A 24,556-nucleotide genomic window follows, 5' to 3' on the forward strand; every position below is an offset into this window, starting at 1 on the left:
CTAGGATAGTTGTTAATATCATTTGAAATAAAATACTTATCTAGCATGTAAATATTATTATCGACTAATTATTCTACTTGAACCGACCTATTTATCGTTTTCCCTCTTTTATATTGGAAACCTTCCCGCTATTCTTCCATATATATATATCTTCTTATGTACTCAACCTCCTCTTTCACTCCCGTTTTCAATCACTTCATTTATTTCGTCCCTTCAGTCCCCACTACTGTTTGCTTCCAACTTCTAGTTATGTACCCTAGATAAATTCTCTACGGCGCTCATCTGTCTCTTATTACCCCCTCACCCCAAATTAGTCTGATTCGTTGTCACTTTGCTATTTATTTGTGTATAATGAATTGAGTTATGGAGAAATTGGAGGACCTGTTTCAAGAACTAAGTGCATTGGTTGAATCTGAGCAGTATGAGGCAGCCAACCACATTTGCGATCGCATTAAGGCTCAAGGTTTTCAGGATGTTGATGTTCAAAGAATGAAAGCTTTTTGTTTGATACAAAGAAAAATGTGGAACCAAGCACTCATCCAAATAAAAGATTTAGAGGTCAGTGGCGTTGAACTCCCATACGAAAAGTCGTATTGCCTGTATAGAATAAATAACTTTGCAAAAGCTTTGGAGTGTCTTGAATCACTCGGTGACCCTTTAAAAGATCTAAGTAGGTCTGAAAACAGAGCAATATGTCATCTGAAAGCACAAATTCTATACAGAATGGGCCGCTTTGTTGAATGTGATAATATATATTCTGCACTCAAAAAAAGTTCGCATGAAGATTCACAAGAGGAATTAGAAATGTTGGAGGTCAATCATTTAGCTGTTTTATCTTCGCTAGACAAAAATGTAAATAATGTAGATGACTTGGAAATTCCTGAATTTATTACCGATTCATTTGAATATTGGTTCAACCGTTGTTGCCTTTATATATCTAATAAAGACTACGATAATGCACTAACTGCCTTGGAGATGTCCGAGTCTATTTATAATTCTTCAATTGAATCAGATAACTCGATAAAAGTTGATATTGAAGCAAACCCCTCAGATTTATGTTCGTTTATGATTATGAGAGCATTTATTTTGCAAAAATGTGGTGATATTCAATCTGCAAAAAACATTTATGACGAGTGTCTCGAGAAATTTTGTTTGGATGGAATGCAAATTGAACCTTCAATGATTCACTTATGTGTTTCTCTATTCAATAATATAAATTCTATCTCTAAGAACCATAACTATCTTGGTTTCATTGATGGTTTAAAACGTCTTTCTATAGCTTCTAAAGAGCATATAGAACATAAAATGACAACAAAACAAAACTTTATTATCTCTTTAAACAAAGCTTTAATGTCGTTTGATAAATCTGACTTCGGCCACCACATTAAGGAAGCAACTAAATATTCAAATGGTGATCCTAAACTTGAATTATTTAAGGTCGCGATATATTTGCTTCAACGTAAAACAAAGAGGGCCCTTTCATACATTGACTCGCTACACAAGAAATTTTCAAACAATTTATCTATTTCAGTATCACTAATCATGATTTTGTTAAAACTAAAGAATCTTAATATTGCATTAAATATAATTGACTCCATAGTTAATAGATTTTCAAGTAATTTATTTAACTTAGAAATGGATTCAAATTCTTTTGAACAATTTTTGCATTTATTAGTTTCTGTTAAATTTGAAAAGTATTCTAATACTGCACCGGATTTAATCAAACAGAAACTAAGGCTAATTTTGCAAGGAATAAATGGAAATGATGCTTTGAAACGCAGCTCTGAGACAAAATTGGATAATAACACTAAGGCAAACATTTTATGTTTGTTTGGTAACTTTCTTTTAAAATGGGGATTGTTTAAGGAGGCTACTGAGTGTTTTTCATTCGTAATGAATAATTTTGAGGATATAAAAAATAAAAATGCAATTACTGGTTATGTTATAGCCTTGACTTTGAATAAGTCAGAAGTTCCAAACTCACTCGTTAGAGGATTAATCAACAATCTTCCACAACAAATATTTTCAATGGATGTTGAATTATTAAATAGTATAGACTTTTTTNNGGTTTTGAAAAAAAGAAGAAAAAGAAAACCAAAATATCCCAAGGGATTTAATCCAAGTGACCCAGGTCCTCCCCCTGATCCAGACAGATGGTTACCAAAAGAAGAAAGAGCCTCATTTAAAAAACTCAATAGAAACAGGAATTCTAAGAAAAGAAAACAGTGTGAAAAAGGAGGCCATCAAGGTGCTATAGTTACGGAATCATCCTCAAATATGAAAGATGCTCCATCCACAGCAAAAAAGAAGGTACTGGTGGAAAGCAATATTAGAAAATCTAATAGAAGGAAGAAACGATAAATATTACTACTCGTCGAACATTAGTCTATTTAAATATATTTTCATCTTCGTCACCTATTAATTTTTTTAGGTCCGTGGTTTCCGTCAACATCGAACCAAAACTTTTTAATAACTCCAATCCTCTGACCTGAATTTTTAATTATTAGCCTTAAAGTTAAGATTCTCACTTTGTTTCTATACTTACCTCACTAGACATCATTGGAATAAACGAAATGTTGAAATCTTCACTGTATAAATCTACTATTTGCTTTAAGTATTTTTTTTGCATTTTTCTTCTATTATAATATTTCGAGTGCAGTAATTTGGAATAATTTAGAAGGTGATTATAGTTTGACATAACCTCTATTGCAAAATCCCTGAGTTTTTCAGGGCCTGAAGGCAACTCATCCTGCAAGTATTCTTGCCTGAATATATAACCGTCGTTACTGCAATTATTCAAATCTTCTGATACGTCTTTAATTCTTGGTGGTACATCTACTGGAAACATGACTTGATTTACAACAATATGTGAACAGTTTATAGATTGTCTTGCTAGTTCCTGGATTAATCTTTCTGTCTCATAAACTGAAAGAAATTCAGGAATACAAACGCAAACAAATGAAGTACTCAAAGGGTCTTGAAAAACCTCCCTTATGGAAATTGTCGTAGCTCTCAATTCATCTAATTTTGAACTTATATTATTTTCTTCAATTGACCTTCCTGAAAGTGAATTAAATAACTGAAATGCACCAGATATATTATCTTTAAAACCTGATATTTTGTATAAAAAATGTTCCAATAATGAGGGAAAACCCAAAAGTCTTAATGTATGACCAGTAGGTGCTGTATCAAAAACGATAACACTGTATGGCATTGATCTCACAGTTTGCATTAAAGTAGCGAATCCAAGCGCTTCATCTATTCCAGGAAAAGACGACAGAAAATCTGGTATAATCTTTGAAAAAAATCCTTTATCTTCAGTCAATTTTGACTCTATCTCATCTTCAAAGGAAGAATCTAGCTCCATTCCATATAAATTATTGTATCCCCTTACCAGTGACGGGGTACTACTGAAATTCTGACCAAATGCATCACTCAAGTTATGTGCAGGGTCTGTGGAAAGAATCAAGACCTGGTAACAAATTAAGTACAAGTCATACACTGGAATACAACATTAAACTTACGCTTCTTCTTTCTTCAGCAAGTTTGGAGGCGATTGAACAAGAAGTTGTAGTTTTACCAACTCCACCCTTACCTCCGACAAAGATCCACTTTAATGACTTCATATCCAATAGTGACTTTATAGAGGTCTCAAAGTCGGAGTTTTGATCAATATAGGCAGAGGTCATTTTCTATATACTTTTTTAAACTCCGATATATAATAAAAGTTTATATCTATACAACTAAAAAGTGCGAGAGGACTGTAATATTAATTAGATTAATTTATTTTGGTACCACATTATCTGGCGCTTTTGAGATTTCGTCTCTTATCTGAAAATTAGTACTGGGGGGAATTAATGCGATAATAATCGAAACTTTGATTAAAAAACAAAAAAATTTTCCTTTTTTTATTATTAAATAATTTAAATAAGTATAATATTATTCTTTTCAAGATGTATAAAGGAATAGTGAGTGTTTCAAAGATTTTTTACTTATTTATTTTGATTTGCAGTCCACTATTTTGTGCATGTTTATACAGTAGCACCTCACAAGTTAAAGTAGTTAACGGAGTGCAACTAAAAAAAATATTAAAGGAAAATCCTGTTGTTGTTGTTGAATTCTTTGCAGAATGGTGTGGTCATTGCCAAGCTTTTGCTCCGGAATATGAGAAGATTGCAAATGCTTTAAAGGGTATCGTACCTTTCGTTGCAGTGGATGACCAATCTGAAATGGCAAGTTACGGAATTCAGGGGTTCCCAACAGTAAAAATATTTTTGGAGTCTTTTGAAAAACCGAAAGATTACACTGGTCCTAGAACTGCAGAAGGCCTGCTTAATGCATCCCTAAGTGCATTGAAGGATGTTGCGAACTCGCGTTTAAAGGGAAAAACAACTAAAAAGAAGGAAAGCAAGAAAAAGAGTAGCCAATCAAGTGTAATTGAACTAACTGACAATAATTTTGATACATTGGTTACAAAAGATGCCGAGAATTCTTGGTTTATTAAATTTTATGCTCCTTGGTGTGGACATTGTAAGAGTCTCGCTCCTGAATGGGAAGAACTTGGAGATTTGGCCCAAGACAAAATAAAAATAGCCGAGGTTGACGCTACAAAACATACAATGCTCGCTCACAGATATAAAATTAAGGGATTTCCTACAATTTTAATGTTTCCTGCAGGAATGAAAGGAAATGACCCAATTCCTTACAATGGTCCTAGAACTGCAAGTGATATGCTTGAGTTTGGTATCAAATTTCAATCTAAATCAGTGAGTGTTAAACAACTTACGAGTAAAGAAGTTTTTGAAAATTCTTGTTCAAAAAGATTGTGTGTGATTGCATTTCTACCACACATTCTTGACTCAAGTGACGCGGAAAGGGAAAGGTACTTGAATATTTATAGGGATGTTATTCTAGCTTCCGCCGCATTATCAATTAGATTTCTCTGGTCTGAAGGAGGATCCCAGTTCAATTTTGAGGAGAAACTAAACCTTGCATTTGGATACCCCGCAACAGTTGCCATTAATATGGAAAAACAAAAATTTTCAACACACAGAGGAAGTTTCACTGTTGAATCATTGAATTCATTCCTGATAGAATTAACAACAGGCAGAGCACCTGTAGATCCTTTGCCAAAGTTGCCTGACATTGAAAAAGTAGAAGAGTGGAAGTCTAAAAAGGCTCAAAATAAAGAAGAAAATGAACAAAAAACAAAACAGTCAGATGAACTTTAAGGAAAAGCTTCAATATCTTTTTATTATAAATATTTAATATCTATTCATTTACTACTAGGTAATCTCTTTTTTAAATCATCAAGTCTTATCACATCTTCGAAGTCCTTTTGAAAGTTACTTAATTTAAAAGGTGCAACTGACTTTTTTAAGGCTTGGTTAATTGATTTCCAATCAACATTTCCAAGTATTATCTTTATACACAATTTTGAATATGTTCTTATTTCAGGTGTAGGACCCCCAATATTACTATGTATGAATTCCAAACATGGGAAAAAATGACTACATTTGAGAATGTTTATCCCTATCTTTTCCAGTACTACTGCTGTTGCCTTTAATATGTTTTGTATAATAACTGTGCTTCTACTTTTAAGTCCATGATTAATTAACTTCCCGAGTAATTTGTCCCCTGCCTTTAACGTGCAAATGGTTAGAAGAGTCTTCGTTGCGTCATTTGTGATGAATTTATTGCGATCTGTAGTACGTTTAAGTATCTTTTCCAAAGAAATATCAATAAGCTTTCCGAGATCTAAAGATGAGCTACAATGAACATATAGATCTTCTATACCTTGTAAAGCACATTTGCATACGCATGATCTGAGTGAGCATACCCATCTTACAATACTCTCTCCGACTTGAGTGGTATTAATTGCATTTTTGCTATACGAAGTACGACACGGCAAAACTTTATTTAGAAATAAAGAGTGGTAAATGATTACTCTTCTTAGATTAGTAATTTCTTCAACCACGCGAACCCAGTCCTCTGTTACGAGTTCACTATTTAGTAAAAAGTCGACTGCATTTTTCGTAATAAATTCTAAATATTCATTGCTCATTTGATTATTTCCGGGGAAATCATCAATGTTATTTTCTCCAGTATTAACAGATTCAACTTCAGTTTGAACTTTTTCTTTTATTTCCTTTTCTTGATAGTTGGAGTTTGTTTTATTCTTAGATTTTGATTTCAGAATTTTATTAACACCTGATTGAATATTTTCTGAAGTTTGATCATTTCTATTATTATATGTAACCTCTTGTTTCATTTCTACCTCTATTAAATTTTCAGTGGATGGAAAATTAAAGTCAGCAAAAGAAATTACACCATCTACAATATCTGGTAATTGTGTATTTTCTAAAATCCTTTGGTGAAGCAGTTTCAAAGGATCGTAAATAGAAGATTGTTTTCTTTCAATAGGAATTGTATCAACAGCTAAATTAATTACAGTATTAAAATAATCCTTCCCAACAACGGATAAATATACACGTAATCCATCGATTGATCTGAAAACCACGTCTTCTTCTTCGTCAAAAATAGACCAAACCAATGCTTGAACTATCCTTGTTGGGTTGTATGGATATCTTGATGACATTGGAACTGCAAGTATTGCGTATATAAGAATTCCCACAATCTCTGTTCGAATAACAGAATTGTGGTGCTGGACCAGCTTACATAGTTGTACAATTAACCCATCTATTAGGCATTCTCTTGATTTTGAATCTCCAGAGACATTGTCTATCTTGAAACCAGTTATATCATAGCAAGAAACCTCTAACTGTGAAAAATTAATGATCTTTTGTATACACTTTATTGTTTCTGTATATGTCATCAAACATGAATCGTTTAAATGAAGAATAAGCTCGTAAATAAAATTAGTATTCACAATGAATTTTCCAGAGTTTTCTGAATCATTTGCCCTGCTGCTAATTAAGTGTTTACACAGCATGTTAGAAAGTATTTTCTCTATTATTATATCTCCATATCCTTCCACATTATATTGGTACTCTTGTTCTAATTTTCGCGTTAGTTTTTCAAGTACTTCAACTATATACTTAATTAATTCACCAACACTATTTTTTGAATGCAAAGATTCTACCCAGGACAGAAATATTGAATCCCAATTTTGAAAATAAGCCAGTCTCTCGAGTGTGTATTGATCTATTATACTCTTTAACAGGTACTCACTTTCTAAATCTGCCTTAAAACTAGTTGTGTTCTTAATATTACTTAGTTTTTCTGGACTGTTAGAACCTCCACTGAATATCCCCAAACCCCTTAAACTGAATTGTACTGATTCATTTTTATTTGACTTTAATTCGTCCTCATCCATTTTCAAATTGGACTACCCTCTTTAATTTTTTTTTTAGAACCAGAAGTATACTAGAATTGCTTTGCTAATTTATTAAATACTAAATCTGATACCCTATTATTTTCTTCAGTAAATTATTTGAAATTACCATAGATATTTTTCATTATTATTTTTATTCTTTACAAGTTTGTATTCACAGATTAACACATAGGCGCCAATTTGGCGTCCATTCCACACAAATTTGTATTATTTGTTTCGGTCAGTCTGAGATCAATTCCAATTAAAAAATTGCCAAAAAATAAAATTCGTTTCTTAAATAATTATAAGGGAATATTTAATATAAATGTATAAAGAAGAACCTATTGAGTTGATTTCTCAAATAAAGGCAATTTTTTATTTTATTGGAGGTAGTTACGTCACTTGTAATAATGACGAAGAAAAATACAACATTTCAGTTATAAAGTGAGTTAGATTAGTTTAATTACAGAAATTTTCGTAGAATAATTTTTTTAAATATTAAAATAAATACTTAGAGTTAATATCAATGGATGTAATGATAAAAAAGGTAACTTTATTCCTTTTATTCTATAATTTCCCACGACTTTCTTCACCTAATTTAGACAGTGTGAGTCTCCCACTTATTGAAGAGAGGATTAACAATATCCAAGGAGTAGATCATAATTTAAAACTAATGATTTCAAAAATTTTTCCTGTAAGTGTGAATAAATTAAACAGAATTAATTAATTAATTTCCGGATTAGAAAATATTGATAAATAATAGAGAAACTCAATTTAAATTGTTTGGGAATAAAGATTACGTGTACATTACATTTGAGGAATTTATAGAATCGCTTAGAAATGAGTGTGAATTACTTGAAGTTGAATAATTATACTTTCCTTTCACAGGTTTAATTAATTATAATAAAAAAAGTAAGATAAAGGTGTTCACGAACAATACATGTGACCTATCCAAATATAAGTTCGAAAAATATAATTAGAATATTCAATATTATTAGAGGAACTTTAAGTAATAATATAAGTATAAATTAAATCATAAATATTTATATTGCATTGTTTTAACTTACACCTTAGATATGTCCTTATCGCATATAGAAAAATAGTTATTTGGTTTCTTGCAGTCTCCCCATATATAGGTTTATCCAGTCCATCTATTATTTGTTAATTTTTTTAGTTAAATCAACATACTTAGAACTTACAATTTCTTAAAAATCTTCTATCGTTTAGAATTGCAAGTGAATTTAACGTTAAAACTATAACCTCAAATAGGTGAGTGAAACAAAACGTCATTAGTCTACCGTTCTTTAAGAGCGTAGAAAAATTCAAAAAAAAAGAGGATAATAGGGAAAATAACAGGTTTAATCTACAGAGTTACTTTACCGCCCCACCTTTCTTGAGCACGTAAAAAAGAGACTAAACAGGAAAATAAATTCAAAAAAGAAAAATTTAACCTCAACAAAAAGTAGTAAAAAGTTCTAGCGAATTTTAAGGTTCAAAAATATAATGATGTCTTGACTGTGTTTTTTCAATCTGATTTTCTCGTATTATGCTTCGTTTGTTTTCTTGATCTGAAGAATAACCTTCAAATCCTCCTGTGTGAGCAAGTGATGCATTGGTAACAGTTCTAACTGAACTTTCAAATTCCATATTTCCAAAATTTACATTAATTGAAGAGTCAATTGTGAGGTTAATACTCCTTTTACACATCCTAGTTTGCCATTCACTTTTTTCCTCCTGAGATTTCTGTTTTCGCTGTATCGCGCAACTAGTTATAGACTGAATTATATTTGAAATAGATCTGTTTGGTCTAAAAGTCTTAAAGGAAATTAATGTTTTCCCAATTTGTATGGATAAACCTTCTTTTCCAAGTCTCATCGGTCTTTTAAGTTCAACTAGAGACCCAAATTTACTTTTCATATCCAACAGACAAATATTATAAGAGTCGTTGAAGAAACAATGTTGGAATTGTGCATGTACTCTACTAACACTGATCTCACCTAATCTGATATCTGAGTTGTGTCCTCTGCCAATGCAAACCGGTATATTTGATTCCCCAAACGAAACAATTATTTGACCCATTTTTGATGAATATTCGCCTTCAATTGGAACAAGAACCATATAAGGAAATCTCGGACATGGTATTCTAAATAGAGGTATTGATACTGTTGAATTTTCTGCAGTAATAACCTGCAATTGCATTGGAAAACTTACTTTACAGAGTTCACAATCAAACTTTTTTAGATGAAGACATGCTGGTGTATTTACTGGATTTTTCGGAACAGAAAGACGAGAAGTCAGTTTCTTCAAAACAAATGATAATTTCTTTTTAATTCTATCTCTAATTTGCAAGTAATGTGCGGAACTTGAAATATCTGATGACTGAACTAACTGCTCATGATTTAAACCTTCAAAAATGCTACTCCTTCCTGTATGGAGAAGCCAACCAGACGGAATTTCAATACGCGACTCAAGCCACGTTCTTAAGCACTGTAAATGAACATATTCAAGGGATCCTTTGCAATCACAAGGACATATTAGTGGATTAAATGGTTCACTTAAACCATTGAAACCATCTCCATCATCAGATAAACAAATTCTGCAGCACTTTGTTTGCATATTTTGATTACTCTCGGAATCTTTATTCACTTTACAATCACACTGATTTACATGGGAGGGGTTGTTTTCGGTGCTGGTTTCTTGATTTTCAACACAATCATTTTTAGGTTCATATTCAGAAAACTTAGACAATTTCTGGAAATTATTAGTTTCTTTTACATTATCTGATTTTTCGTTTTTATTATCACCAATAAAAGATTTAGTATTAACAAATTCTGAGTTTAAAGTTTTTCTTGTGTTACTTCCAGATAAGTCATTAAAACCACCGCTTGCTAACATCAAGTGTGAGACACTAGAGTGAAGACCATCACCATTCCTTATTTCATCAATTAAAGGCCTGTCGTCGACAACATTTACGGAAGGGGCCATCCTCAAAAATGAATCTATATCGGTTGCTAAGTCATCCCGTCTAGTCAATGGCAAATATGGTAATTTGGAACAAACATCTGTTGCTGTTGAAGAAGTGTGAACTATTTCATGAATTAACATCTTACAACGGCCTAGTTTAATTATATCTCGCTTAGCTAGTGGTATTCCAGTAGACGTCTTAGGAGCTACAACCCAGACACGATCATCTCTATTTTTGTATTTTTTATCACAAGAGTACGAGTTAAAAATATCATTTACATCGCTAACTATCATATCAGATGCGAATAATGAATTTGAAGCAACTGAGCTACAGTTTAGTGACCTTTTAAATATGCTTTTTTTACCCCTCACTGCTTCAATGTACCAAGAATTCTTTAATAAGAACAGTCTTATAGCAGAAGTTAGCTTTTTGTTGATTCCCAAAATTTCTTGCGAAATATCACCTCTATTAATTCCATCACCTGGTTCAGAGTTCGGGATTCCATTGGAAAAATCATTCTCTATATCAGGTTGAATCATAAGTTTCCCAGTTTCATGGCTAACGAATAATAAATATGAATCAAAGTTATCATCAACAGAAACTGAATAATTAGTTTTTGTTTTTTTCTCATAATCGTATAGTCCGTGAGAATCACCCAATGACGTTGTAGACTCTATTAATACGGACAAACCTCCCCTCGAGTAAAATCCCATTTCTCTTTTTCTTCTTTATGGACAAATTGCCTTTTATGATATGATATTATAACTCATATACATATATATTCTCTTATCAGACTATGATCATTTAAAAATGATTCTTACTATATTAAATTCTTTTGGAGATTCAATTTTAAATGTATTCCACACAAAATAGAAGCGAAAAAAGCCCACTGATTGGCGCCAATACCCTGATTATATATATTTACCTTGCACTAACTCCTCGTCTTCAAGGACATATATGTCGCACCCAAATTTAATTACAAGCTTCCCCATCAGTGTTGCTTATTTTAAACACATGATGAGTCTTATAATCATATTTTTTGTGACATAAACGCGTTATTGTACTTATCGACAACGACTTTTTTCAGGAAAAAAGAGTAAACATGGGTTTGAGTCAAGCGTACTAAAAGTTCCAACTTATACAAGAAGTTATTGAAAAAATATAATTAATGAACTAACATCCTAAAAAGTCCTGAATATATCGAGTGCATTCCTTACTTTCGTTTGATTAGTAAACGAGATGTCACCAAACTTGTCGCCATTTCCACTTGAATCCTTTTTTAACTTCTTTTCCCTTCTAGACAAAGCAATTTCGCTCGCCTTTTTTCTTATCATATCCGCGTATGATTTTTGCTTGTTCCTAACTACGCTTTCTATTTTTGATCTTCCCTTCATCTTCTTTTTGGTTTTCTTTTTCTTGGTCGTTTTGTTGGTGTTTTCCTCTTGTATTTCTATAACGCGTGGACTTTTGCTAATTTTCCCAATAGTATTTGGGTCAAGAGTAATTGTAGAGGCACTTAGTTTCTCCAAGAGCATCTTAACTTCCCTATTCTTCCTCTGTTTTGAGTTTTCAAATATATTACATTCCCTCGAGTCGAAATTGGGAGAACCTGCCCCTGGTATAATGATTGTCTCAGTTCCATGTGTATGTCCGATACAAAGAACGTCATTCCACGGCTGAAATTCGATTTCAGAAACATGAACATTTGGATGGTTGTGAGTCATATATGGCATTGTTTGTTTTGATTTTGAAAATAGATCCTTCCAAACCTGCACATGGCTACCAAAACCGACGGCAACAAGTCTCGTTCCAGATATAGAGATGGACCTAACTGAATTCCCAAACGATTTGTAATCACTAAGTGGATGATAGTTTGAATATTTTCTGATGTCCCATACCTTCCAAGAATTGTCATTCCCTCCGGTAACTAAACAATTATTAAAAACATCCAAAGAGGAAACGCCACCTTTATGTGAAAATACTTCCATTACCGGAGTTGGTACATTCGGAGTCCATAGTGAAACAACTCCATCAGTGTGCCCTAAATGTACCACACCATTATATTGGTTAACTTTCATTACATGACATGGACCTTTTCCTGTCTTATGAATCGCTGGAATCTGTCCAGTAGAAATGTCTTGATATTTTAACTCACCAAACTCACCAATACTACACAACAGAAAATGATAAGGCAAGAAGTCCAGTTTATATGGGCACATTACATGATCGCGAATACAGTGAATTTCTATTCCCTCATTGTTATAAATATAAACGTATTTCTTTTGAGCAACTGCAAACATAGTATAGTCGTGAAGAAATTTGATGTCGTTTATTCTTTCGTTTTCAATTGGAAGCTCCATCATTATACTTGGTATTCCATTTGAGACATCCAACATTGAGATATTCCCTTTTTTACCACCTAATAAAAGTTGATTTCCGGTTCTTGAATAATTAATATAATATGGACCATATGATAAATCTAAAGAAAAACGCTTATTTGATGCTCCAATGCTAATATTTTTTTGCAACTCATTCTGAGAAATCGAATAACTTTTTTCAATTCCTTCTGTTTCAAGAAAACCACGCGATTCTGGCAATAATATTTCACTCTCTGCCAACCTCTCTGATGCAGTATGAAATATTCTTTGTTGATTCACAAGTTTGCCTCTTAGTTTTCTATCTTTAAGGCCTTTAAGTCCATTTAATGATGTATGCCGTCTATATTTGACAGTATCAAAAGAAATAAATTTCGTATTGTCTTCTTTCCCCATAGTAAAAACTCTAATGAAATTTAATATTCGCACCCTTTCAGTTCATTAACAGACACTTTTCATTATAGATAAAAAAAAACAGCTTTCCTCGTTTACATTAAATTAATTTAATACTAAATCTACAAAAGTTAGCGTCTATAGAATTCTCTCTTGGCGCCTTTTTTTTTGTAATCAATATGAAAAAATATAAAGAAATAATACTGTACACTAAAACACAATATTTAAGTAAAATTAAAATACATATAATTAAAATTATAACAGTAGTGTGTGATACTCTAATTTATTTTTGCATCAAATATTTGCATTTCGTTCCCTGCTATGTTCTCCGTTAGACACTCGGATAATTCTAAATAAGTCTTTCCCAAATTTGCTTGAATACAATAAGAACCGAATATTAAACGATTTTTCCAGTACTCTATTTCAGAATTGTTGTTGTTGTAGTCGCATTTTGTGAGATTTACAAATACCGGAATTTTTCCTGATTTGTCTGGAAATTTTAACACATTAACGCATGTGTTTGTCCCCATATGTCTTATTATATTTCCTAATGATAAAATCAGAGATTAGCCTATGAATCATAAAAGTAAAAGAATATAAACTTACTTTTATTATCTATGTAAAATGACTGTGAATAGTTATCAGGAATACATTTTGACAATTCAATATTAAAAGAAGCACTGTTATTATTTTCTTCTTTTGCTACTGTTAAACACAAATTACTATTTTTCAATTCTATTTGTGTTGTTTCTTTACTAAAAGCTCCAATGTCGTAAAGTTCATTTTCGAATTTGTAAACAAAAAAATTCTTTGAATCACAATTCAACTTTTCAATTATTTCATTCCTTTTTTTAATTAAACCTTCAAAAACATAGTTGGAAGAAGTGTTAATAAAATTTCTCAACTTATCGCTATTTTTAATAATAGTTTCTGCCACATCTTTATTAATCCAGGATTCTATAAGCAGTTCCCTGACTTCAAGTGAGGGTTGAGAGGTTTCTATCTTTGTGATGCCAAAAGTTAAATTATGAGTTCGTACTACCCTTCCCCCACATCCCCATGTTCTTAATCCAATGTCCAAATTAATCTTCTCTTTAAAAATCATATTTATCATAGGATCAGATAACCTAGAAATGTTCTCCCACCAAATTTTTTTAACTGCGAAAATAGGAGAAAAAAACATGGGTATGTCATAATTGGAATTATGAAGATTAAATATCTCAAAATCCTTTTTTGAAAACATCATTTTCGGGGAGAAAATTAAATCATTTGTTGAAAACTTCCACGAATCCTTTCTTAAAATGGTAAAATTTGGAACTGAAATGGTATTGAAATTGTCACTTAGGTTTCTCATTATTATTGACATCCAATTTCTTGGAAAAAGAGTTGCAGTTGGAACAAATAACAGTATATCACCAGTAGCTATAGATCCAGCAAATTTTTGAATGTCGCCTAATTCTTGCAGTTCTGTTTCAACTACATTAACTGGAGACCCATTTAATGGACTACTTTTAAATTCATTTAGCCATTTGAGACTGTCCGTATGTATACATGGTTTAAACGGTACAATTATTTCGTGAATTAAATTTCTGTTTGAAGTTAGAATCAAACTTTTAATTGTTGTTTCAAGTAATTCACCATTATCACAATCTGGAAGTATTACTACTGTAAACATATTCATATTTGTATAGTATCTCCCATATTTATTATCAGAGATCCAATTTTTAATTAACTCATTTGGTAGAGTTTGAGAATCCTCATTTTTTGCACCAAAAACAAAACTGGAACATGTTATTTTTACACATAAACTTATGTAAAACAATCCAATAAAAATAGATAATTTCATTAGTTTACAAAAAAAAATGATTTTTAATCACCATAGTAAATTCTTACACATGTGTGTGCATTTTTCAAAAAATTTTAGAAGGAAAAGATTAACGCTTGAAAAATTTAAATAAAAATAAATATTAACTTAGTTGTTTCTTATTTCTGATAAATTTTGCCAGGAAAAAACCTCTACAATTGTGATTTTTTGGGTTTAAAGATAAACATTTATTTATAATTTCTTCGTCAAACTCTTTTCTGTATTCAAACTCAGGGTTTCTCCAATTGTTAATGGCTTTGTCGAGAGAGAAACTAAAGTTTGACATTTTGCTGCACTTTTTAAGTGCATTTAACACAACTGAATGGTTTTCCTCCTTAAATACAGAACACGTCGAATAACATACAGTTTCAACAGAAGAAAATGAGGTTAGGGAGTGAATGAGCATTTTTGTTTGAAACTCAGATAGACTTTTAAGCCTATCTTGAATGTCATTTTTATTCATTTCTCCATGTTGAGGCAACCCACTACCTGAACAAGAAGGGTCTAAAAGTATGATTCGTGCTTTATTTAGGTTATGTCTGAAATTATACCATGGCAGTTGAATGTAATCATTATTATTTTCAAGGGTTAAAAAATCGCGATTTAAAACTTGAATAAAAAATTGGGGTTTTTCATTGTAATCTAAAAAGTTTACTTCTGAACTATCATTTTCAACATTTGGATCTTTCTCTAAAAATATACAACCTGTTTCGCTGTATAAGATAGAATCACTAACCATGTAAATTTCTGTAACCTCGAAAATTCCCTCTTTTTTCATTATATAAGGACCAATTAAATACGGAATTTCTGCTAATCTTTTTAAAAGAGTTTTAATACGGTTATTATCTCTATCCAAAGCTATAAGACATCCATTCTTATTTAACATATCAATTGCTTGTATGGCTTTACTGCCAGGGGCAGAACATGCATCCAAAACAATGTCTCCAGGTGATATTTCGGCAGCTAGTGCAGAAAAACAACTACCTTTATCCTGAAGAACCACTTTTCCGAATTTTATCAGCTCATTTATGCTCGGGGTTCTGTCTAATGATAAAGCTTTAGCAATATCTGGCCTGCAAACGAGTAAATTTTTAATGTCTTTATCAATCTGTATATATTTGGAAAAATCCTCCTTTAAAAATAGGTTCGTTTCTTCAATTTGTTTGTGAATTGCGTCCAATACATCACTAACGGTTGAGATGCTTTGGTTTACTCTTAAATATCTTGGAATATAGTCATCTTGTTTGTTGTCTTTGTGGTTTTTAAGTGACTCGGGAAACCGTTTAGAAATGTATTCAAACATTTTATCCTTATTTTTACGAACGAAACTGGCAAGAGCACCACCTCCTTGAATTTTTAGGTTGCCGTAAAATTGTTCATAAATGAGTACATACAACAACCAAAAGTTTAAAATATCATTACCACTACTTCTGAAATCTTCAAGAATTTTGCACTCTTTTATAATATGTTCAATTTCATTCTTCCTTTTTAATACTCCGTAAACCAGAGCACTTAGTTTTTTCACATTTCTGGAAAACTGGTCATCAGAGTATAATGCAGACCTAACACCTTGTCTCCCTTTGTCTATTTTATGCAGTACCTTGGCAGCCTCAGAGTAAATTCTAGACATTAATCACGGTTCACATAAAACCAATATAGGTTCTGTTAAGTGTATTCTTGTTTATTAAGAATACACTGCAAAATATTTTCTATTATAAAGTATGTACAGGAGTTTAATCTGAATAATTAAGATAATATCATCTAATAAAGCATAACCAAAAGTCTTTGGCGCACTTTCGTTAGTAAATAGTAAGCAAGACAAAAATACTAAAAGTATAACTTATAGATTAACAAATATAATAGACTTTAACCTAATTTTAATTACCTCGATGATACCACATTTGGTCTTGGAAATGAGATTTGTGGTAATATTTCATTTTCGTTTATGGTACCTGGATTCCCGCACAAATTTCTAGACCAAACTTTAAGTCTAGAGTCCTGGCCACTTGAAACAACAAGATGACCTAGAGGATGCCAAGCAACTCCCCAGACCGCTCCCTGATGAGCAGAGGGAATAAGTCCAAGTGGACCTTTGAAGTTAACTTCCGTATCATAGTATGCAACATCACCGTCAAAGAAGCCAACTGTCATTAGAGATTCAATTTCTGGGTGCCAAGAAATACTTACTGCATCACACTTCGTTCTATAAGTTCTTATTGGCTCTGAGAGTTGTCTTATATCCCAAATTTTAAGAGCTCCATCTTTGCCAGATGAAGCCAATAACTTTCCACTTGAATTCCATTTGACTCTTACAACTGTGTGCCTGTGACCAAAAATTGTGCCTATTGCATTTGCAGTTCTAGGATCCCAAAGATGCAGTTGGTATGTTTGGGACCCGGTGGCGATTAGACCTTTTAATGGGTGCCATTGGGCACATGTTATATCGTATCCTCTAGAAGTTAAAGAACTCTCAATTTTTTGAGATCCAACATCAATTATAATTGGATGCACATTTTCAGCGGCTGAAACAACCTTGTTTCCAGTAGGGGATATAGTTACATCTCTAACAACATGACCCAAAAACTGTCTAAATGAAGCGATTGGCGCTAAAGAAGGGGTGAGCAAAACTATATTTCCACTTCCATCGCCACAAGCAATAAAATCATCTTGTTTTGAGAAATTAAGAGCCAAAACAGCTCCTTGTCCGGAGGGAACGCTTTTGAGGTCTTCAAAAGCGAAATAGGTTCCATTCCAAAGTGTTAATTCACCGCCAACGGTACCTACTACCAATCTTCTTCCTCCTGGATACCACTCTATTGATACACATGGGGCTCTAGCACGTAAAGATACACGAGTTTGTTGGGTACATATCAAATCACTTCTGTATCTATTCAATTCAAAAGGAAAGCCAATTTTTCTGATGTCAAGTGGCCTATAATCATTCGAAATAAACCTTTGCTTTCTTCTGTTATTATAAATGCCAGTATCTAAATAGTCGACTAACAGAGAGTTCCCATCAACTGCGGGTCTATAAATGGCTCTGTGACTCAGTAAGTTTGCCTCTTCTGTCGACTCATGACCGGGAATGAAGTCGTGTTGTGTAAACATCATTCAATCCATATTTTTCACAAGTTCATTTTCATTAAGATCCCTGGCTTTTTGACTAAGGAACATTACCGCCTACTATACGGCGCCATGTCCACGTGCCTAAATGTGCACAGTAATATTAATGTTTGGGGTAAGTTGGATTATCCGGAAATAACATATCAAACTCCTTGTTGAATGGTATTGGAAGGGTTGAATCAATTACAAATATGCAACTGAATTCTTCGAGTATTCCAATAAAGGCACCAATGTCCACAGCTTTGGGTAATCCTGGTTACATGCCTGGGTATCATCAACCTTGTGAAAATGACCAAAGAGGTTTATTTCAAAATAAAAGCCAACAAGTGTTTATTCCTGTATCTGGGGAAAACACTTGTTTTAATACAGATTTTAACATGAGAATGAGATCTGCCTCAGGTCCGAGTATGTCAACCCCACTGAGTGTATTTCCAAGTATGGGTGGAGTTAGGGCTAAACCAAATAATCATAAGAGTACTGGAAAGTCCCTTACCTCTTCAATGAACACTCAAGCGAAGCCTCAGAGGTTTTCTTCCTACTCTCAGAGTTTTAACCCGAACATTGGACCACCATTTACTGGTGAATTTGAATACGGTCCTATGATTAGTCAAATGAACCATTATATTAAATACCCTAGTAAAATGTTGCACATTAATAATATGGTTCCTCAACATAAAGTACCGTATCAAATACAACCTCAGGTAATTTCACCCAATTTTGTTTACCAACAGGGACAAAATCCTGTTTTTCAACATATACAGAGCCACGTTGGTATTGCTCAAAATACATTTATTGGCTACCCTGGAGAAAATATAATGGGAACTAATATTGGTCCTTCCGGAAACTATAATCATTTAAGAAACATGCAAATTAATCAATGGAGAAATCAGGTGGTTGATCAAAATTTAGTTAGATTTAATTCGTTAGGAAATGCTCAACCTCAAGTAATGAATATGAACAGTGAATTTACGAGGAACAATGAATTTAAACTAGGAAATAGTCGATCTGGTATTAATGGTAGTTTTAACTTAGATATTGAAAACAGAGCAGTGACTTCAACAGAGGTTTCAAGAGTTCAAGAACAAAGACTCGGACCTGTGACTGGCGGTGTAACGATTAAGGGTTTCAAACCAACAGTAATTACTGAAAATCAAGACAGGTCACTTATTATAGAATTGGGACCAAATGTTTCTGCATATGCTGTTTTTGATGGCCACGGACCACACGGGGATGTTGTTGCTAACTTTGTTTCCGAGAAATTTTCGATAGCTATTATGCAGTTATTTGCCTCTATTCTAAGGTCTAAAGATTTCAATGAAGCATCCCCAACACGTCAACAAATGAAAAATTTCTTTACTGTGTTATTTAATAATATTGATTTGCAGCTTTCTGAACTCAAGTATGGCATTTCGCTTTGGAGCGGTTGTACTGCTGCATTGTGTGTGAGGATAAATGATCAAGTTCACATTGCGTGGGTAGGTGATTCAAAAGTAGTTGTTTTCAAATTCTCTAGGAGGACTGACGATATTCCTGAAGATCCTGATCAAGTTTCAACTGTTTCCTGGTGGACAACGTCAGATCACGCCCCCAATAGACCCGACGAACTGAGTAGAATAACAGACTGTGGCGCCTCGATAACGATTTACTCTACTCCGTGGCTAAACAAACCAACTACTAGAATTAGAGAGCATGGAATAGCAATGAGTAGATCATTCGGAGATAAGGCGGGAAATCAATTTGGAGTTATTAGCAAGCCGGACATGGCAAGTATAAAACTGTCCTCTGAAAATACTGGAGTTGTAGATGAAAGGTGGGCGGTAGTCGTTGCCTCAGATGGCATCTGGGACTCTCTCTCTGAGGAGGAAGTGGGAAGCAGGATAATGGATAAGTTAATATGGAAGGATCACGAATTTGGCTCTAGGTTTAAATACCGCCCCACAAGAGATGAGGTTGCCTCTTTGGCGAATTCAATTGCTTCGGAGGCGTGGAAGTTCAGAGCATCCGTGGAGAATTACAGTGATGACACTACAATCGTAATTTCGATAATTTAATAAAAATGGCTTTAAGTTCCGAATGTATTATAAACACATTTAAAATTACCTAACTTTTTTTGACATTTTCTTTTTCCCCCATTTAGGAATGTTCAACTAAAAATTTTTGACGTAAAATCTAAACAAACTAGCCTTTTCAGTCCTTGAAGCCTCTGAAGCCCTTTTTTCTCATTATGTTCTCTGGAGAGGGAAGAATTCTTTTCTCCAGACTGTATCTCTCCAATTCCCAGTGTTGGAACTTATCGGTGGGGTTACACTCGATTAGTTTAAGTTGCTTCTCCACGGAGGCAATACACAAACCTTTTCTTTTAATTAAAGCAATAGTGTTTTTCTCGTCAATAAGCTCTACATCCCAAAGGTAGAGGCCTTCATTGCACCAATCAAGTTTGAATTTGTCTGTAATGCAAGATTCATCATTAATCGTGACCATCCAGTGTTTAGATGTTCTAAAGTACATGAAACCTTGAGTATCACCAGTATGGCAACTCCAAAGTTTGACATGTCCACCGGGATTACTTAAACCGTCAGTGTCAAGGCACATATTTGCACCGACATTTCTTACGTTTCCAATATAAGGAACGTCGTCTATTGATTTAACCTCTGCTTCCGGATTAACATTCTCCAAAAACCACTTGAACGACTGGCAATGGAGTCTTTCTCTGAGTTTAATTCTGTCTTCTAAAGGACCAATATCGACCCTGGGTCTCCCCATGACTCTCCATGCAAGATCTCCAAATTCGTCCATCCACAAGTATAAAGTACGCAGTTTATTTTTAAGAACTGCATGAGATGGGGAAGAGTAACCAACTCCACCCTTACGGAAAATGTGGAAAACACGGCTACATGGCGCACATTCGATTAAGCCACCACACATCCAAGTTCTAAAAGAGAGTTCAAGATTCTCTGTCCCCCAGTACTCAAATTGAGGATCATAGGAGCCGATCTGTTTGAAGAATTCAACGTTAGCAGCGAGCAAACCTCCTGCCATTGTTGGAGATGTAACGTAATCATATCTTTTGGCATATTTTCTTCTTGGATCTGGGGAAACTGTTTGAGGAAATGCGTGTTCTATCAATTTCCACAAAAAACCGAGAGTACATCCAATACCCCCATTAATAAATTCAAAGTTTTCACTGTCTATTGAGTCGATTTGTGGCATGACAATTCGCCTCGGATCTTCTTGAATTCTCTGTACTATAGGCTCTGCCCAAACCGGCTGGACCTCAATGTGACTATCTAATATAACAAAAATAGGGGACTTACAGGCATTTATACCTGCAAGTCGCGCACCAACAATTCCAGACCTTTTTGCGTTTCTTATTAGACGAACCTTGGGAAGAACCTTGATGTAATTTACTAGTAAATTGTTTCCACCCTGCCTAATGTGTTCACTATTGCTCCCATCATCAACCAGAATAACCTCCTCAAGTATTTTTGGTGGAGTTCTATTTAAGACTGAGTGAACTGATCTCATTAATGTGGAAAAAGGTTCATTATAGAATACAATAATTACAGATATTCGGTCCATTTTCTCTATATCATAGTTTATTAATTTACAATGCAAGTCACGGAAGTCTGAAACGTTTCTATCCAGAGGAAGTGAATCAGAAAGATGTAAATTGAACCCACCTCCCTGGGAGAGAGCCAGCGGAATGTTGAGATCCTTAGGTGGTGGGGGCGAGGGAGTCCATGCTCTTTCGCCATTTTTGAGGAAACCCAAGTCACCATGCATCTTCCACGGATAAGAATTAGGATATTCTTCATTTTCATTGTCTACAGATACTAATTTTCTTTCTTCCAAAGAAGTTGTTGTAAATTGTTGATTTTTCAAGTTTTCTTCAACGTCTCGTATTTCCCATCCGTATGACTCCCTAAATACTTTCTCATTGAAGGTTTTGTTGAGATTTGTGTTGCTATTTACAAGAAATAATATGTTCACAACGATCCAGGTGATAGTCGCACATGCAACAAGTGCCTGCAGCATAAACAGACACGAAAACTGGCAACATTTTCTATTGGAACTGGCAGTATTATTAGTATTTTGAGGCATTTATATTCTAAGGAATATTAAAGATGAACACTTCATTTCACTCCTGAGCGCCAGCCAGTGGGGTGGCTGCCAGTTTAAGCCTTTGCAAGGCATAAACTTGTCTATTTATCATTTAAGGAGAGAAATAAATGTTTGTGGACAAACACAAAAAAAAGACAAAGTTGAAAGAAAAAAATGATTAAGAGATATTTAACGCACTTGTACGTTTAACTTTGGGAATTGCTTAAAATTTGGACAATATCTGACCTACAAATGGGACAAACACAGTTTTGTTTAAACCAGTCATCAATACATTCCCTGTGAAATATATGCCTATTATCACATGGAAGTATCCTTATAACTACGTTTTCATCAATTTCTTGCACACATATCGGACAAAAGTTGCTAATTGTAATGCTAATTCTATGATTTAGAGTTTCGTCCTCACTTGAAACTGTATTTTCTTTTCCCACTTTATAGTTTTCTACGGAAGGGACTGAATTTTCTATTTTAACCTGATTTTCATTGAAGATATTCACATCTATGTTTTCGTTCTTTAAGTTCTGAATATGTTCTTGAAAAGGAATTGCCTTAATCTTGCATAACATCTTTTCTGGGACGCTCTTCTTAGCCGCTTGAGCTTCATTTCTATGCAATAGATACAGTACAAATATACAAATAAGTATAGGGAGAATAATTGGAACGAATATCTGGATGAACTGAAACCAAAAAAGAAACAAAGCTATCGAGAGATTTTGCCTGCACGTTTCTTTAGGTGGGTCTGTGTATATTACGTGGATTCCGTAAAACCACCAGGCAATACCGAATAAATGTACAATATTAATAATCACAACGAGCGAAATTGGAGAGGGTCTTTCATAACCTCTTGTAACCAACATAATTATCGATCTTGTAATAATGGACACTAAAAATCTTGAAATCCAAACAATACACCAGATTTTCAGATTGATATCACATTTGTTTTCCCAGTTCTTGGACAATTGGAGAACAATAGAAATGAACAGTCCAACTACAAGAAAAATAAATATTGCATTGAAGACGAAGGCAATTAAGAGTCTGCTTCCAAGTTCTGTGCTTTGCTCTGGGGGGGATTCCACCTCACCCCCACTACGTGTATTGTCATTTCCGTCATTTACTCCACAAACATTTGAGAATGTGAAGTCTACTTGTTCATCGTTATTGTCAAATCTCCTGAAGTTAGTTCTGTTCGCTGCTCCACTTATGTTTTCTACAGATTCCAAGTGAACTATCCATGAAATCCCACTTTCCTCCTCTATCGAGTTCTCGCTTTGTAAATAGAAACTCATTAACCATCTTTTTCCCCCAAAAAACCTCGGTTGAAGTCAATGGCTTTTGACCCCGTTACTTATAACCTAAGAAACTCTATTTTAAAAAATATTTTTTTATGTCAATAAACTTGCTAAAAGTTTGTTTTTTTTCATTAAATGATGTTATGTCTAGCGCCACATACATACAGCAGAAAAAGCTTTGAGAAACTAGTTTTGGTGTGTGCCAAGGTAAATAAACATGCAAATGAAGCTATTTGTACAACCCAGAAATTTGGCAGAGTGCAAATTGTCCTGTGAATATTACTCCTGGTTTACATTTGTAAAGTTCTCCTTATATTGATGTTTTTACTCCTATTTTAATGTTTTACCCGATAGCTCCAATTTTGTAGGGAATTTTTGTGTTTGGCGCTAAAGCCCGGCGCAAAACAAGCCAATTAGTGTATATTGTGGCTCATCATTTTTTAAATATAAGCATAATGCTTGATTCAGTTATAGGTTGTATACTGCTAGATTCTGATGGAAACAGAATTGCTGCTAGGTACTACGGAAACTTAAATAAAAGCGGTTTTACAGACTACCCCTCTCAGAGGTTGTTTGAGGAACAGTTACATAACAAGGGTTCTAGAATATCTTGTAAAGGCGAGGCGGAGGCATTTTTTGTTTCTGATTTTACGTGTTTAGTGAGACCTATAGGTGACACTTTTATTTACCTTGTGTTTTACCCCTCAGAGAACGAATTGATACTGAACAATACAATTAATTGCGTCTATGATTCTTTGGAAAACGTTGTGTCGTAAGTTTAGCCCAACCAAACTAGTTATGGAAATGTTAACCACATAAAACGTTTTTATGAACAAAAACAGGGGACATGTCTCAAAGAAAACTCTTTTTGAATCTTTAGATAGCGTGCACTTGATTCTTGATGAAGTTGTGGATAGCAGCGGGGTCTTGTTTGAAACAGACTTCAGTGCAGTTTGTCAGAGAGCGAAAATGCAGGGAAGCGAGGGACTTGAGCACACTGCCTTCAACCAGGCCTTTGCAACAGCAAAAGAAAATATAATGAGAGGTTTTTTGTAGAGTAGATCAAGTAGAACGTAATATTAGGTTAAGAAT

At 33.7% G+C, this 24,556-nt stretch overlaps 14 protein-coding genes across 14 annotated transcripts; 5 read left to right on the forward strand and 9 right to left on the reverse strand.

Annotated features, from left to right (window-relative positions):
* Positions 1-363: 363 nt before the first annotated feature.
* FG386_001408 (signal recognition particle 72 kDa protein) lies at positions 364-2,361 on the forward strand (the record flags this gene model as incomplete). The annotated part of the gene is made up of 1 exon (XM_067340801.1): positions 364-2,361. One exon carries the CDS (start codon positions 364-366, stop codon positions 2,359-2,361), a length of 1,998 nt encoding a protein of 665 aa, XP_067196719.1.
* A 163-nt stretch (positions 2,362-2,524) lies between these two features.
* FG386_001419 (uncharacterized protein) lies at positions 2,525-3,689 on the reverse strand (the record flags this gene model as incomplete). Its single annotated transcript, XM_067340812.1, has 2 exons — positions 2,525-3,472; positions 3,525-3,689. The coding sequence occupies 2 exons, from the start codon at positions 3,687-3,689 to the stop codon at positions 2,525-2,527; spliced, it is 1,113 nt and encodes a 370-aa protein (XP_067196730.1).
* A 264-nt stretch (positions 3,690-3,953) lies between these two features.
* Positions 3,954-5,231, forward strand: FG386_001430 (protein disulfide isomerase-related protein (provisional); the record flags this gene model as incomplete). Its single annotated transcript, XM_067340823.1, has 1 exon — positions 3,954-5,231. One exon carries the CDS (start codon positions 3,954-3,956, stop codon positions 5,229-5,231), a length of 1,278 nt encoding a protein of 425 aa, XP_067196741.1.
* A 44-nt stretch (positions 5,232-5,275) lies between these two features.
* Positions 5,276-7,336, reverse strand: FG386_001441 (uncharacterized protein; the record flags this gene model as incomplete). The annotated part of the gene is made up of 1 exon (XM_067340834.1): positions 5,276-7,336. The coding sequence occupies one exon, from the start codon at positions 7,334-7,336 to the stop codon at positions 5,276-5,278; it is 2,061 nt and encodes a 686-aa protein (XP_067196752.1).
* A 322-nt stretch (positions 7,337-7,658) lies between these two features.
* On the forward strand, positions 7,659-8,060 carry FG386_001452 (uncharacterized protein; the record flags this gene model as incomplete). The annotated part of the gene is made up of 2 exons (XM_067340845.1): positions 7,659-7,777; positions 7,940-8,060. 2 exons carry the CDS (start codon positions 7,659-7,661, stop codon positions 8,058-8,060), a joined length of 240 nt encoding a protein of 79 aa, XP_067196763.1.
* Positions 8,061-8,818: 758 nt separating this feature from the next.
* Positions 8,819-11,011, reverse strand: FG386_001463 (Ssm4 ring finger fused to a forkhead associated (FHA) domain; the record flags this gene model as incomplete). Its single annotated transcript, XM_067340856.1, has 1 exon — positions 8,819-11,011. One exon carries the CDS (start codon positions 11,009-11,011, stop codon positions 8,819-8,821), a length of 2,193 nt encoding a protein of 730 aa, XP_067196774.1.
* A 468-nt stretch (positions 11,012-11,479) lies between these two features.
* On the reverse strand, positions 11,480-13,069 carry FG386_001474 (uncharacterized protein; the record flags this gene model as incomplete). Its single annotated transcript, XM_067340867.1, has 1 exon — positions 11,480-13,069. The coding sequence occupies one exon, from the start codon at positions 13,067-13,069 to the stop codon at positions 11,480-11,482; it is 1,590 nt and encodes a 529-aa protein (XP_067196785.1).
* Positions 13,070-13,637: 568 nt separating this feature from the next.
* FG386_001485 (UDP-N-acetyl-D-galactosamine) lies at positions 13,638-14,912 on the reverse strand (the record flags this gene model as incomplete). Its single annotated transcript, XM_067340878.1, has 1 exon — positions 13,638-14,912. One exon carries the CDS (start codon positions 14,910-14,912, stop codon positions 13,638-13,640), a length of 1,275 nt encoding a protein of 424 aa, XP_067196796.1.
* A 121-nt stretch (positions 14,913-15,033) lies between these two features.
* Positions 15,034-16,560, reverse strand: FG386_001488 (uncharacterized protein; the record flags this gene model as incomplete). The annotated part of the gene is made up of 1 exon (XM_067340881.1): positions 15,034-16,560. One exon carries the CDS (start codon positions 16,558-16,560, stop codon positions 15,034-15,036), a length of 1,527 nt encoding a protein of 508 aa, XP_067196799.1.
* Positions 16,561-16,811: 251 nt separating this feature from the next.
* Positions 16,812-18,038, reverse strand: FG386_001409 (WD40 domain protein; the record flags this gene model as incomplete). The annotated part of the gene is made up of 1 exon (XM_067340802.1): positions 16,812-18,038. The coding sequence occupies one exon, from the start codon at positions 18,036-18,038 to the stop codon at positions 16,812-16,814; it is 1,227 nt and encodes a 408-aa protein (XP_067196720.1).
* Positions 18,039-18,244: 206 nt separating this feature from the next.
* On the forward strand, positions 18,245-20,104 carry FG386_001410 (uncharacterized protein; the record flags this gene model as incomplete). Its single annotated transcript, XM_067340803.1, has 1 exon — positions 18,245-20,104. One exon carries the CDS (start codon positions 18,245-18,247, stop codon positions 20,102-20,104), a length of 1,860 nt encoding a protein of 619 aa, XP_067196721.1.
* A 136-nt stretch (positions 20,105-20,240) lies between these two features.
* Positions 20,241-22,154, reverse strand: FG386_001411 (uncharacterized protein; the record flags this gene model as incomplete). The annotated part of the gene is made up of 1 exon (XM_067340804.1): positions 20,241-22,154. The coding sequence occupies one exon, from the start codon at positions 22,152-22,154 to the stop codon at positions 20,241-20,243; it is 1,914 nt and encodes a 637-aa protein (XP_067196722.1).
* Positions 22,155-22,360: 206 nt separating this feature from the next.
* On the reverse strand, positions 22,361-23,461 carry FG386_001412 (uncharacterized protein; the record flags this gene model as incomplete). The annotated part of the gene is made up of 1 exon (XM_067340805.1): positions 22,361-23,461. The coding sequence occupies one exon, from the start codon at positions 23,459-23,461 to the stop codon at positions 22,361-22,363; it is 1,101 nt and encodes a 366-aa protein (XP_067196723.1).
* Positions 23,462-23,919: 458 nt separating this feature from the next.
* On the forward strand, positions 23,920-24,520 carry FG386_001413 (uncharacterized protein; the record flags this gene model as incomplete). Its single annotated transcript, XM_067340806.1, has 2 exons — positions 23,920-24,236; positions 24,307-24,520. The coding sequence occupies 2 exons, from the start codon at positions 23,920-23,922 to the stop codon at positions 24,518-24,520; spliced, it is 531 nt and encodes a 176-aa protein (XP_067196724.1).
* Between the last annotated feature and the right edge of the window lie 36 nt (positions 24,521-24,556).

The sequence above is a fragment of the Cryptosporidium ryanae genome (genome assembly GCF_009792415.1).
Source record: "Cryptosporidium ryanae isolate 45019 chromosome Unknown contig_24, whole genome shotgun sequence".
NCBI classification, from domain to species: Eukaryota; Apicomplexa; class Conoidasida; order Eucoccidiorida; family Cryptosporidiidae; genus Cryptosporidium; species Cryptosporidium ryanae.